The sequence below is a fragment of the Protomyctophum parallelum genome (genome assembly GCF_964188405.1).
Source record: "Protomyctophum parallelum genome assembly, chromosome: 9".
Taxonomy (NCBI): domain Eukaryota; kingdom Metazoa; phylum Chordata; class Actinopteri; order Myctophiformes; family Myctophidae; genus Protomyctophum; species Protomyctophum parallelum.
Genome location: NC_139706.1, coordinates 34,034,656 through 34,048,937, shown reverse-complemented (window position 1 = coordinate 34,048,937; position 14,282 = coordinate 34,034,656). Strand labels below are relative to the sequence as shown.

The 14,282-nt window shown below is 43.6% G+C and overlaps 4 protein-coding genes across 4 annotated transcripts; 1 reads left to right on the top strand and 3 right to left on the bottom strand.

The window, feature by feature from the left end:
- Positions 1 to 2,195: 2,195 nt before the first annotated feature.
- Positions 2,196 to 2,654, top strand: LOC310864541 (nucleoside diphosphate kinase A-like; the record flags this gene model as incomplete). The annotated part of the gene is made up of 1 exon (XM_083773230.1): positions 2,196 to 2,654. The coding sequence occupies one exon, from the start codon at positions 2,196 to 2,198 to the stop codon at positions 2,652 to 2,654; it is 459 nt and encodes a 152-aa protein (XP_083629356.1).
- A 2,973-nt stretch (positions 2,655 to 5,627) lies between these two features.
- Positions 5,628 to 5,951, bottom strand: LOC310864207 (ATP synthase-coupling factor 6, mitochondrial-like; the record flags this gene model as incomplete). Its single annotated transcript, XM_083772797.1, has 1 exon — positions 5,628 to 5,951. The coding sequence occupies one exon, from the start codon at positions 5,949 to 5,951 to the stop codon at positions 5,628 to 5,630; it is 324 nt and encodes a 107-aa protein (XP_083628923.1).
- A 1,473-nt stretch (positions 5,952 to 7,424) lies between these two features.
- LOC310864540 (exopolyphosphatase PRUNE1-like) lies at positions 7,425 to 8,537 on the bottom strand (the record flags this gene model as incomplete). The annotated part of the gene is made up of 1 exon (XM_083773229.1): positions 7,425 to 8,537. One exon carries the CDS (start codon positions 8,535 to 8,537, stop codon positions 7,425 to 7,427), a length of 1,113 nt encoding a protein of 370 aa, XP_083629355.1.
- An 834-nt stretch (positions 8,538 to 9,371) lies between these two features.
- LOC310864539 (O-phosphoseryl-tRNA(Sec) selenium transferase-like) lies at positions 9,372 to 10,808 on the bottom strand (the record flags this gene model as incomplete). Its single annotated transcript, XM_083773228.1, has 1 exon — positions 9,372 to 10,808. One exon carries the CDS (start codon positions 10,806 to 10,808, stop codon positions 9,372 to 9,374), a length of 1,437 nt encoding a protein of 478 aa, XP_083629354.1.
- Positions 10,809 to 14,282: the final 3,474 nt, after the last annotated feature.

Genomic DNA, 14,282 nt, shown 5'->3' with positions numbered 1-14,282 from the left:
TATGCGGACGGATCTTCTCAATTGACCTTCTGAGATCGTGTCCACTAGGCCCCATTCTTCCACAGAGTTTGAAGTCTTCTTTCTCCCACAGATCAATTGGTTTCGTCCAATGGAGCATGCAATGGGTTTTTGACCGCTTGTACCTATAAACTGTGGCGCTATAGTGAGGATTTGAGCGCCACTCTCAGACCAGTTTAAATTTACAATTATATAATCCTCAGTGCCAGCTATGACATAACATTACTCAATCAATTATTACCAAGACATCTGGATGTGTTGTGCAGCCATTATCTGTTACGAAATATACGGACGGCAACTAGTGCAGATTGACACTCGCTGTGAAGTAATGGGGCTGTTTGGCATAGACCAGATGCTGTTGTGCTCTTGGGCATGGTTGTTATTCTGCTGTTGCTTGTTTACCAGAGTAGAGAGATCGGATCTTCTAATCGGAAAGTTATACATTAAGTTGGAACTTGGGGTATAAGATGGGGGAAATTCTCGAGTTACAGTTAATTTTCACTGCACAGCCTTGAATGTAGAGATTATCATATCACGGTGAGTGCTTCACCAATCTCCTTTCATCCTCTTGTCTTCATCACTCTCTCCTGCTCTTCCACTCTTCCTTTCGTCCGTCCGTCCCTCTCTCTCTCTCTCGGGTTCAGTATTGGGGTGTTAACAGTCGTATAGGCCTACATGTTCAGCGCCAGTGTCTGAGTGTTTTAGCTTATCTTGGAAGCCATAATCCCTTGGAACCCCAGAGCCAGAGGGACATCACTCCACTGGCACACACACAAGCACACACCTCACCTGACACCACGCAGTCACGCACACACGCGCACACACACACACACACACACACACACACACACACACACACACACACACACACACACACACACACACACACACACACACACACACACACACACACACAGACAGAGTGTACTCTGTCAAAGTCAAACCGGACATAGCAGATCTACAATCTCATACATGAAGCATCATGCTCATCAACTTGATGATACATTTTCGGTGTGCCTCACTGGTGCGTAACGATCCTGAACATGAGAGGTCAAATGTACACTGTGCCAACATGAATAGCATGGCGCAACTTCGCGCAAGCTTGGCACACACTTGACAGTGCCTTTGACAGCATGACTGTTTTGCCCATTTTAGTCTGAAGTTCTGAAATGGCGAGAGTTCAGAAACATCCCAGGTCAGATTTAGCACACTGAAAGTGCAAGTATCATATTGAATGAGTGCATTTCATCTTTCATTGGAATGGGGGAAGTGCCATAGCCTACAGTACTTGATAAGTTTAGCATACACAGCCTACAGAAAACCAATTATCATATGCATGACCTGATTAATCAATAGAAGAAACAAAGGGAAATTCAAATAGGACAATAACAAATAGGCTACAATAATTAAAAGAGAGTAATATTTAATATACATTGTTGATTAATAATTAATATTTCAGTCGAACGGCCGCATTTTACAATTATATCAGTCGAACGGCCGCGTTTTACAATTCTATCAGTCGAACGGCCGCGTTTTACAATTCTATCAGTCGACGCCTCAACGATGTACAAAAGCCCTTGCTGTGCACCTGAATCCAATCATGATTAGCACTAGCACACCTGAATGCAATCAAGGCTGAGTCAGAAACCAGCAGAGCTTCTTCATTCAGTGAGCAGACCTTCCTTGAGCAACACACGACAGGATCAGCGCTGTGCTTCTTTCACATTGTTCTTGTTTTTGTGTGCATGCACAAGGACTCAGTTGAGCAGTGCACTGAGAACTATATTGCAGTAGTTTATGTATGAACACATTTGGTTAAATTATACTAGCCTGTTATACTGTTACAGTATGTATGATTTGAAGTGTTGCTTAAATCCATAATGTACGTGCCTGTTTGTTGGTGCTTGTGCTACTGTTTACAGATTGTGTAAGATGCAATTTGATTCCCTGTATCCTGTACCCTGATCAGAGAACTTGAAGGACAGTCTGAAGCCATGTGGAACTCCATATTTGGGCAAGACTAACATCATTTTTGACACGATATTTGAGGCAGCACAGCTTAAAAGCTGACCACACAGGCTCTGAGGGTGTTATTGAGCATCAGCGTTTGTCTTAAACTTTAAGGGAGAGAAAATATTTGAACAGATAAGCACAACTCAAAGGTGGTTTCAATCATCATGTCTGAGAATGAAGAACGCACCTTCATTGCGATTAAGCCTGATGGAATTCAAAGGGGACTTACTGGGGAGATCATCAAGAGGTTTGAAAACAAAGGACTCAAACTTGTGGGCTTGAAAATGACCCATCCTTCTCAAGATCTCCTAAAGAAGCACTATCACGACCTCAAGGACAGACCGTTCTTCACCAGCCTTGTGGACTACATGCACTCTGGCCCAGTAGTTGCCATGGTGTGGGAAGGAAAGGAAGCAGTGAAGCATGGCAGGTTGATGTTGGGTGAGACCAACCCTGCTGATTCTATGCCAGGGACCATCAGAGGAGACTTCTGCATCCAAGTCGGGAGGAACATCATCCATGGCAGTGACAAAGTAGACAGTGCGAAGCAAGAGATTTCCCTGTGGTTCAAGCCAGAGGAGCTGGTGAGGTGGACCAGCTGTGCGCGCGAATGGATCAACTAACAGAACGCACAGGTGCAGTGTTAACAGTTCTGTTCTCTTTGGGCTCATTGTGTTTTGAGACGCTTCTTCAAGCATGTGAGGTTAGCAGCAACAATGAGAATGGCCTTTTCTATACAGCCCACCCTGGGTCTCCCCCCCCCCCCCCTTTTTTCCACCTTATTGTGCCTCACACTATTAAAAACAAACCCTGACACCATAAAAACAATATCTGAAATGAACTGAACCCCTAAATGTTCCCCAGGAGGAGGTTAGTTTCCTCTACCACCAGTGTGTGAAGTGTGAATGGATTATTTGCCTCTGACATGTACTAGAGGACAAGTAAATGTACTGACAATTGGAAATACTTTTCACAACTGCAATTATATAATGGATTGCAATGGAAATAAGTCCCAAACTTGTTAAAGTATTCAATCACAAAACAATAGTCACTCCAGGGGCCACAAATTATTCTAGGCACCTGGGGGACAAAAGGACACCTCTTGCTCCAATCTGCACTGTGCAAGGGTCTGCCGTGACAATTTCAACTAAAAGTTTGTAAAAAGAAAAAAAGAAAAACTGCACCGTTTAACAAATGTTCCAATAAATATGACGGTGGTTTAACACACCTGAGGTTGATTCTACATGTCTGTCTTCTATCCTAACTGTTGTCTGAAAAAGAAACGGATGTTGTGGTTCTCAAACCTTTTCATGTCAAGTACCCCCAAAATTATAGCCTAATTTGACTGTGGAGTGACGCCCCCATCTCTGTACCAGTCACTAAGATTTGAATTTCAAATGTTTGCTTTAACAATGTGTCATTTGGTTCGTACTGTAATTGTTGACCAGAGCAGAAAAACTTCTGGATTGTTTTTTTCATCTATAATGTCCCGGTAATCAGTGGTCACCATGTCCGTACACGAACAAATGTGTCCATGACAAAGAATTGTGGCTCTAACGTATGCCATGCCTTGCCCTTTAAGCATTAACTATTATTGCGGCCACTATAGATATGAATTGATTACTATGATTACTGTATTGTAACCCTTACATTACATAATGTCCTTTTGACAAAATAATGAATAAACATAAAAATAACCAAGGTTACTGTAGCAACAAGTTACTAAGTACTTGATTAGAGTGTACAAACAAATGGTATTTATTTTATTTTTTCATGTACGGTACAGTGTAACAAGCCAACGGTGAAAAGGGAAAACGTGCATTTAATGAATTTACAACTTAGGAACTTAAGTGTCAACGTTTTAATACCGTAACTGTTCCAGCCTTGGGGCTTTTTTTTTAACCACTCCAAAGAACGGCAATGTCCGTGTTAAACTGTTAACCTATGTGTGTGTTAACCTGTTAACCTATGTGTGTGACTATGAGTAGCAGTAGGGGCAAAGGTGGCGCTGTTGTGCCAGAAACAGAGAGAGAGATAGTGCTGCACTGTTGCCTGCTAATGAGAGACAGAGAGACGGAGAGGGGAGTTCCAGCACTCAGTTCACACGGGTGTGATTTGTTTTAGTAGGCAAGTAGGCCTACCCAAGATATCCCGAATCTTGAATAGCCAATGTGTAAAATAATCCTTAAAGTGACACAGATGCTGTCCCAGTCTTAATGGGTTAAAGTTAAAAGCTAAAAATATAAATTCTTTCATAAACATTTCGAATGTCGAATGTATATGATTTTAATATGAATATGAATAGGATATGAATATTGCAGCCTAATATGTTGTACAACTTTCTCTTTCTTTATCTATATGGTCCGGTCCTGTATGGGCCGCGGTTGGTGCTGAGAAATGTGCTCTCTTGAGTCTTGTGAGATCAAATGAATGATTCATAATTATCTTAATAGCCTAATCTTTGTATGTTTTAGTTTACGTGGCACAGAGTCTCACCAGAACTCACACAGCAATTTTATTGTTCTTTTTTTAATTCAAATCTTAATTTAAAATATTTGATTATTCTATTTTTTTTTACATTAGAATATTCATTCGAATATTGAAGTCCAGTTACCAGCTAAGCAAAGATGAACCTCTGCCCCAGAACGTTTCCAGAACGTCCTGTTATAGCACCACCAGGAGGCCGACTTTTGAAAAACATTTTTTATATTACTCCTCCAGATTCTGTCCAAAAGTCCTGCAAATCTTTACACACTATCTCTATATTGTCTCTATTGTGTTCAAGACGGATCTGTCCGATATTTCAGATTCCATCCTAATTGGCTAACATTGGCTTTCAAAGTTTGCAGGATTGGCCCGTTTTGAACAAAAAGCCTAAAATCATGAACCGAGCGTGCAATTTACATGAAATCTTTCACAGACTTTCCTACTAGTCTGAGGAATATATCCTACGCTTTTCATAGATTGCCTGTTTTAGCACCACCAACAGGTGGATTTTTGCAAAACATATTTTCGGAACAAAATGCTTCAAATTATCCAATTGCCATCGAAGGTGTAAGAAGAAATGTCACCCTTTTCACATTGGCCTATTATAAAGATCTGTGCCCCGAGGAGCACATTCTCTAGTTTACATTATACCAGTAAGACGCCCGAGGGCGAGAAGCGACCTGAATGAATGGGTTTGATAAGGCCAGATCAACATTGTACAGGGTTTGTTGAGGTAAGATTAATATATGGAATGTCAGAGTTACCCAGGGTAACTGGACTAAGCTCAATAACTTGTTTACAGCCAGGCCCTGCTCAAAAGGTAGGGCCGGGCCATAATTTACGGGCGTGTGTTTAATGTCAACATAATATGGTATAATATTATTCAAATTAAAATATGTATTTCTGAAGGGAAAAAAATAGTCCAATCTTGTAAAATTGCCTTGTCGGTGGGTCGACAGTTGACGTTAGGTGTCGCAAACATGCATATTGTGGAGACACAGTTATGTCCAACGTGGACGTCACAGGCATAACATACCCACACATGGAGACCATGCATAAACTAGATTTTACCAGGCCTTCACATCTTGTGACTTGTATGTCCCACACATTCACTTCGCTGTCTCCTCAAGCTTGGGTTCAGGGAACTTAAAGTCAGGGAACTTGGTGAGGTCTCCTCCGCCATATAGTCTCTGCAGTTTGGTGATCTCTTCACTCAGCTCCTTCTGGTAGGATGCGCCTGCATCCACAATGCCACCTGCAGCCTTGCTCTTAGTGTTGTACTCACGGATCTTATCCAGGTAAAGTCTCTGGACCGGGTCCAGGTCTTTGGCCCGGTTGAAGAGGACAGCGGAAATGCCAATGTTCCTGCGCAGGGTCACCGCCATGGCAGAACACAGGAGTGATGGCAGCTGGAATAATTGCAGGAGCGCCATTGCAGTGGGGTGACACTCTAGAGAACCTATTGCACACCCAGAGAGTGTAAAATGTCTGACTGTGGTCTAGTAACGGCGTGACTTCTTGTAGATCTCGTAATTCATGTGTTTGATGGCCCCTCTTATACAGTAGATGATTTTGCTCTGAAAGAGGCTAGAACAGTCATATAATTAACTTACAGTCTCTTGAAATCCCTATAGGCTATATATCTCCAGTATGTCATCATATAACATCATATATGTCATCATATACAATGTCATCCGTCAATGAGCTCATGCGTAATCCTTGCACAAATTTGGGCAATCTGAGCCCCATTGACATTCATTATAAGTGATTATCATAAATGTAAAAAGTAAAGATGCCCCTATCTCGGATCTCCCTTCCTTCAAAACTGCACTCAACCCACCCAGATAGGCAAACACACTATTGTTATTTGTCTTTAATTTATCTAATCTGATTGGATGATGATTACATGCCGTAGTCTTATACACGCCTTTATCTCATCCAGACTGTCTAATCTAATTGAAAGCATGTTTTTGCCCTAATATGATTGGACAATATACGGTGACATCACAATATGTGAACTATATGCAGTCCACACTTGCAATTCCCCAGTATTGAATCTTTCTAGTCTTTCTTTTGTTTTTTTATTAGACTATTTATTATATAATTGCAGGGCTTTTGAAAATTCCGTCATATGGCAGCCAAGTCTATGTGATTTTGAGGATATTACAATGTTTGTTTAAAGCACTTATGGCGTAAGTCGTTTGCCAGCCAAGACTTCAATGATTGTTTAGGGCACTAAATGACAACATGAGACGGCATGTGGCCGATACAAATACAGTGGATCTGTGGATTCCCCTCAAGTGTGATTTTTATTTACTGAAGTTGATTCCATCCTTTTCTTTTATGTAATATAGCGACTTTGACTTAGAAAAGCACTATATAAATCAGAGCGATCATTATTATTATCTTGCTGAACCATTCCTGCAGGAATGCCAGCATGCCAGCATCCAATGGGCGACCTTCTACCAGACTGTCTGTGGGGGTGGGTGGGCATGCCAGCATCCAATGGGCAGCCTTCTACCAGACTGTCTGTGGGGGTGGGTGGGCATGCCAGCATCCAATGGGCAGCCTTCTACCAGACTGTCTGTGGGGGTGGTTGGGCATGCCAGCACCCAATGGGCAGCCTTCTACCAGGCTGTCTGTGGGGGTGGGTGGGAACGGAGTCTGCTCTTCTTGGTGTCTATCAAGGAAGGTAAATGAAGGAAATGTACTCAAACCTTCAGAAATAGTGGTTATTTATAAGCTCGTCCACATGGCTCTCATTGACTTCAAATGCATTCCATCACAATCCCAGCTGCATTTTGCCGCCCAGTGAGACGAATCTGCAAGCTGGAATTGCTGGATAGAGAAAATGACGTTAGTGTCCCTTCTTTAATTGACCTTCCTTGGTGTCTATGGAGACTAGACTAGCTCCGCCCAGCTCCTGTCCCCAGGAAGTCCTTTAAGATGGGAAGGAGCACTTTACGCGAGGCCAGTGCATTGCCTTGGTGATAGGCCTTCACGTGGGTATAGGGACTTCTCATTGGACAAAGTTTGAGGCTGGACCGGCCGTCTTCCAGAGCCTGGCTGACCTCCTCTCTATAGGGGGCACTGTGGCTGTACACAGCCAGTTGTCTGAATGGTTGCCGGTTGTTGTTGAAGGCTATGGTCATGGCTATCAGAGCATCATAGCCATGTTTCTGGCAGAAGGAACTCAGATCCTGGTCCAGATCTGCTCGTTGGAGAAACTCCTCCAGGGTCATGTATATAACTGAAACAGCCAGGCTAGAGTCTCCTCCCGACACCGTCTTTATGTCTTTCAGTAACATCTGCTTTGTGCTCAAACCTGAGATGTCAAACTTGGCATTCTGGAGGGACTGGAAGAGAGCGCCTCTCTGAGGCAGGTCAGGGAAGCGTGCCTCCAACAGGGCAGCCATCTGATTGTCTTTAGGAGTCACCTTCCCTGCCTCTGGAGCCATGTTGACACAGTCTAACAGTATAGTGCCATACAGTAGTAAAGCTAGCTGCTGGTCCAGGATGTCTGCAGCCTTCTGGACAATACGCTCCATTACCAAGGTAACGCAGGAGCCCACTGTCTCGACCGCAACTGGGCAGGAGGAGGAGGGGTCTCTCTCCAAAAGGTGGTGGTCGATGACCTCTACTACTGCCCCCTCAAGGTCACTATCAGAGCTGGGCAGGACATTGTGGTCTACCAGGGTCAGCTGCAGCAGTCCAAGGCAGTGCAGATGTCTGAGGTCCAGCTGATCTCTGAATAGCAGCAGGTTCGCGTTCAGACCGCACTGTCTCAACAGCAACAAACTGTCACTCCGCAGCACCAAATCCGATTGGATCAGGTTCAACATCGGCAGGGGGAAGAGCTCATCACTGGGCTGGGTCTTAAACAGGAAGTAGGCGTAGGCCAGAGCAGACACCATGGAGTCCAGATCACATGCCTCGTTCCCCAGAATGACGTGGAACCTTTGACTGGTATCTCTGTTCCCCTTCAGTAAATCATGGCAGCTTGAAAGGAAAGTCTCCATTTGTATCCTTTAAACCAACACTGGCCCTGCAGCCTCTTATATGGAGACCAGGTAGGCCTGATGTCAACTGATAACACGTTCCGCCCTCCAATCACTGTGGAACCCAAATTCCAGATTAGTAACCATGACGATGCCAGAGTTGTCACAGCTATGTGGTGTCAACATGGAAATTAAGGCAGCCGGAATACTAAAATAAATGAGGTACTCCCACTGCATTGTATGCTTATAATGTGAGAAGCGTCTGTTTGACCCATCCACACAGCAACATGCATATCTAAAATCTTCACTGTGGCCGGAGTTTTCAAAAAAGGTTTGTTTTCCGGGGACAAGAACATAATTTGCATGTGGACAAACGCCCCCAAATGCATATAGTTGATTATATGTTAAGCAATTTGAAGTCATCTGCACAATTTAACTGTGGGCTAGCTTTTCACCAGCTTACTGCAGCATGCATGTGCCTTGCTTACCACAAGCAAATATATAGCGAGCTAACAATCAGCATTTGCAAATAGCATTTGGTCAATATCCATAATTGTTAGATTGATAATTTAAATACTATTTATTTTATACAGCCATTAACTTTTTTTCACACCAAAAATGACACATTGCCACTTAAATCCCCTTGCACTCTAAGCTCTCAATTATGCTAAATGCCTAAATTGTGAGTGTGTACACACACTCAATTGAGTCATTTAAAGGTAACCTCTTTTGTTGCACAACCCTTTAGACAAGTGCCACTTGTCAAATAGTATGTATTTTCGAAGGAAACCTTTGATGCTTTTTGTTGAGCGACACCCTCAACAGGCAAAAGGAATTTATACACCATCACATACCTTACAATACTGTAAGTGTCAGTGAAGTGCTTCTGGCAGCTCTGCCCTTTTTCCGCAGCATCTTTAAGCACTTGTCCAATCTTCGGATGCACAGTTTCACATCATCTCGCACGATGCCCATGGCCGAGGCAACATTGAGGTAGGGGCAGGGGTATGCTTCTGAGTGGGATGTAAAGCCGCGGAATGTGTGTCCGCTCACTGTCTGCTCCTTGCCTAGGGGTATTACCCTGGCTCCGGACACCTGCCGAGTGAACAACATGGAGCCCAGCTGAGTAACTGCCTCATCATTCTCGGCCTGGAGGCCATCCAGAGACATGGCCAGTGAAATAGGATTATGTGGGGTATGCAACAGTCTCTCTCCATGTTTCTCAGCCAGTATTTTCAGCTCCTGAGCCAGGAAAGAGTACATGTCCTTTCTCTCTGCCAGGAGTTTCATATAGCCACTGGTTCCTAGTGTAAGCAGGGTGATGAGAACATCAAGGGATGGTGAAGCCGATGCTCGACCTGGGTACATCTCGCTTATCTCCTTCATGAAGGATTCATTAAAACCTGCTATTATGGCACCACCCACAGGTACCATGAAGTTCTTGTCCAAGCTCTGCACAAAGGCATCGATTCTTCCGACTTGAGCTGCCTGCTGTATCAGATGCATACATTTGGATGACTGCACTCCATAGGCATTGTTAACAATGTGGGGTATGTTGTATTTGGCACAAATGATAGCCAACTCCTCAAGCCTGTCAGGGACACGTGGGGAAAAACAGGACGTTGTGGAGTGGACACACAGGATGCTCTCTGCACCAAACTCCTCAATCTTGCACTCGACTGCCTCCAAATCTGTCCGCAACTCGTCACCTTCTAGAGTGTTCTCCACTACCACTGGCTTGAACCCTGCAGTTATCATGGATTTGAAGCATGACTTCTGGTCAATGCGAGGCCAGATAATGTAGCGAGCCTTGGGTCTCTGGTAGCGAAGAGTCAGGAAACACAGGGTCAAGCTCATCCCAGTTGCCAAGGGAACCACAAAGCAACTAGCCACACTAGGGACACCTGAGAATTTTAAAATGTCCAACACAAGTGAGTTTGTCAACTTATTAAGCAGGCTAGATCCTGCTGCTTTGGGCTGAACAGCAGCGATGTCTCCAGATCGACCTATGCCGTGGATCAGCCTGTAATGACGTCTAGCCACCAGGCTGGAGGCAACTCTGCCTTCCCTCTCTCCAACGCCACAGTTTCCAAGGAAGTTATTGCTGTCCATCACTGCCAGCTCATTCATGAGAAGTTCTATGGTACTCTCATTCCATCCTTCCTCTGGACACTTTCCCTGTTCCAGTAAGTGCCTTATGAGCTTCTCATGGCTGCGGCGAGCTTGAGACCCTTGTCGGACATAGGAAGATGCAATTATCTTTTCACATAGGGTGAAGTTGTCACTGTTCATCACTGCATAGGCTTTAATGCTTCTTCCACAACGGTATATTTTGTGTTTGTCAAGAATCTCAAGATATAAATAATATATTCAATAATCGAGTTGTGTGAACACCTGGTATGGGGAGCTGTCAGAGTTGTCATTCATGAAAGTAGAGTCTTTGAGTGAGTGAGTGTTGAAAAGTGAGCCGCGTTTGAGATCCATGCATGTTCACCGCGGGAATCTGAGACGGTTAGGCAGTGTAAGCTGGCTTGCGTTGATGCTCTCATCCTCACGATGAGGTCACCATGCCCAAATATGGAATTCGCCTCAGAGTACTCTGATTAAGTAATAATTGTAAGTCCATATGAAATGCATACAGTAAGTAATGATGGCAACATATAGTCAGTTTGAAGACAAATCAGAGAGATGCCAGTCCTTATACTTGCGTGTTTAACCCTGCGTGATGGAGCTACTTTGTTTAATGTCTCACGGTAAAACAGTGCATACTGTACGTGTGATGCCACTGTTGAATATGTGGTCCCACAGCTTGTGACAGCATTGACAGGCACGCTTGTTAGCATCTGTGTGTCCCCAGTGTGCAACCCATATGGTGTCACACTGCAGGTGCACTGCACGCGTATCTACAGGTGATGTGCGTGCATATGGCTGTGAATATGTATGCCTGGCCCTTCCACTTTAGGGGTTAGATGATAACACTTTTCCGGAGCTGTGGTTTAATAGGAGGTGCGTGACCTCATTGAAACAAGCATTGTGTTCCCTCTTCTCACCTGACTGCACCACACCTCTTTATTTGTCTCTGTGTTCCTGTTCTTCTCCTCTATTCCTCTATTTCCTTTCCTCTCTTCACCTTTGAAGAAGGGACATGAATATTTGACATAGAGGCCATGTGAAAGCATTCTACGGAGCCCCTGTGAACTTCAAGAGACTATACGTCATGTGCGACAGAGACTGTTTGCATGCGTGTTTGTGTGCTACCCTGCAGATAAGATAAAGCACTGGATGAGACCCCAGAGAGAACACGGAGAAGGGGGAAGGTAGATGAGGGGAGAGGAAGCAGAGGGGAGAGTGAAGAGGAGTGGAAGGAACAGAGAATTATGGAGAAAGGTGATGGAAGGGAGGAGAGGTCAGACAGGCAGCCTCTGTAAACACCAAAAGGGGTTCCCGTACAGAATGCGTTAAAGCACAGCTCAAGACCACAGACCATTTTTTCCACCCTTGCCTTTAGTTGAGTTTTTAAATCCCTGTTGTTATTCGTGTAGGCTACTCACTGTTGTGCCTGTTTTGTTGTTTTGTGTTTAGTTTTTAAATATCTGTGTTATTCATGTATTCACTGTTTGGCTACTTTAGCTGCCTTTTTTATTGTTGTCTTATTGATTTTGTCTTGATATTGATGTTGTTTTATGTTTTTTCTTTCCTTTTTCGTTCTGTAAAGCACCTTGTGCTGCATTTGTTATGAAAGGTTAATGTTTATTATTATAATGTTTCTTCTTCTAATTCTTCTTCTTCTTCTCCTACTTCCTTCTTCCTCTTCTTCCTCTTCTTCCTCTTCTTCTTCTTCTTCTTCTTCTTCTTCTTCTTCTTCTTCTTCTTATTATTATTAGAGGGGGCCGTGCAGGTGAGGACCTATAGGATGGAAAAAAGGATGAACAAAGTCTGGAGGAGAGAAGGAAGAGAGGAAATACAGAGGCATAATGGACTGAAAGGTGAACAGAAGAAAGGAGAGTGCCAGAAGAGGTAGACATGAGAGTATAGGAGGAGGAGCCTATAGGGAAAGAGATAGACAAGAATGCAATGAGAGAAGACATGAAGGAGAGAGGGGGAGATCAAAAGATGGATGAACCTGAAAGGAGAACCTGGAAAGAGTGATGACAGGACACAAGTATGATGACCTTCCCAACAGCAAGTGCTCCTCTCTCTCTCTCTCTCTCTCTGTCAATAATTTAGAAGCAGTTTCCTCTTTCCACTATTACTCCTCTCTTAGCTTGTCTCCTTTCCTTGCCACCACTGCCACCTCTGGGAGAGAAAGAGAGAAGGAACGAGGAGAGGAGAGGAGAAATCCAGAGAAAGAGAAAGTGTGTTACTGCAACATAATATGATGTTATATAACACAGTAATCTGTGAGATATCAGATAGGATACTGGATATTGGAGAATTGGGCCATTTTGGCCAGCCCGGTCAATTCAATTCAAAGGAGCTTTATTGACATGAGAAAACATCTGTTTACATTGCCAAAGCAAGTGTCAAAATATAATTAAAACAGTTGAAAATGGGGAAAGTATACAGTTGTAGGGGGTATATAGCATTGTGTAAACAGAGCTATGCTATGTAAGTAAGTAAGTACATTTTATTTATAGTCACACAGATCCTTTGCAGTCAATTTGGTTCAGATGGTTAAATTCTTTCCTCAAAACTATTTAAATAATATACAAAAAAACTGATTTTAAATATGTGTAAAAGCAGCAGCTCTGTTTACATGTACAGTAGGTCTAGAGGTCTACTCGATACATTCACTCCATTTATCACAGGGGGTTTAAGTGATTGTGACTTTGGTGGAGGGGAGGCGTAGACTCTTGTGGTCACCCGGTGAGTAATAAAACGTCTGGGTTTCCGAGGCTACCCGGTGAGGGAAGTGGAACAGCGGCATTATTATCCCAGAGGACTCTGAGGAGCAAAACGAGATAGGCCTAATCATATAATAATGTTGAAGGAGGTGATGAACGCTGGGGCAGGTTGAGCCAGTATGTGCTTTAAGAGTATCGTATTGACGATGAGCAGACAGACTCTCTAGTCTAACACACGCGCGTGTGCACGAAGGCACAAAACTATCTTTAATCCCATCTTCTTTTACATATGGTGTGTCTTCATCTGTGACCCAAGAACCCATGGTGCACAAGCCAGCAAATATTATAAAGCTGAGTCTGACCGAAACAAATCACAGTAAACAAATAAGACACACACACAAACATGCACACACGCACGCACGCATGCACGCACGCACACGCACGCATGCACGCGCACATGCACACACGCACGCACGCATGCACGCAGTAGAATCCATGCAGACATTCATTGCACAGAGGCTAGAGCACCTCAAAGTCTGTTACTGTAATATTTAGCTATTTGTATTTTAATTGTATTGAACCGGGCTCCACTGCCTTATGTGTTATAGACAGAGGGCCCAGTTCACTAAGCTGTTTACACCCATATTTTGGGTGTAAAGGCATGTTCCATGTTAGTAGTCTAGAATAACTAAGCCATTCTAATGGCTTTGGTCCCATGCATGTAAGTCTGCAACCGAGCAGACTTGAGAAAGAGCGGCCCTCCGCAAAATGTACAGACAAAAAAAGAAAGATTACTGAATCAGACTACTGTGACGGCCCCCTGTATAGATTGTATTGTACTATAGTACAATATATTAGGGTGTATGGTATGGTATGTATGGTATGGTAATTATATTAGGTGGTCTGGTGTAGCTTTATATTA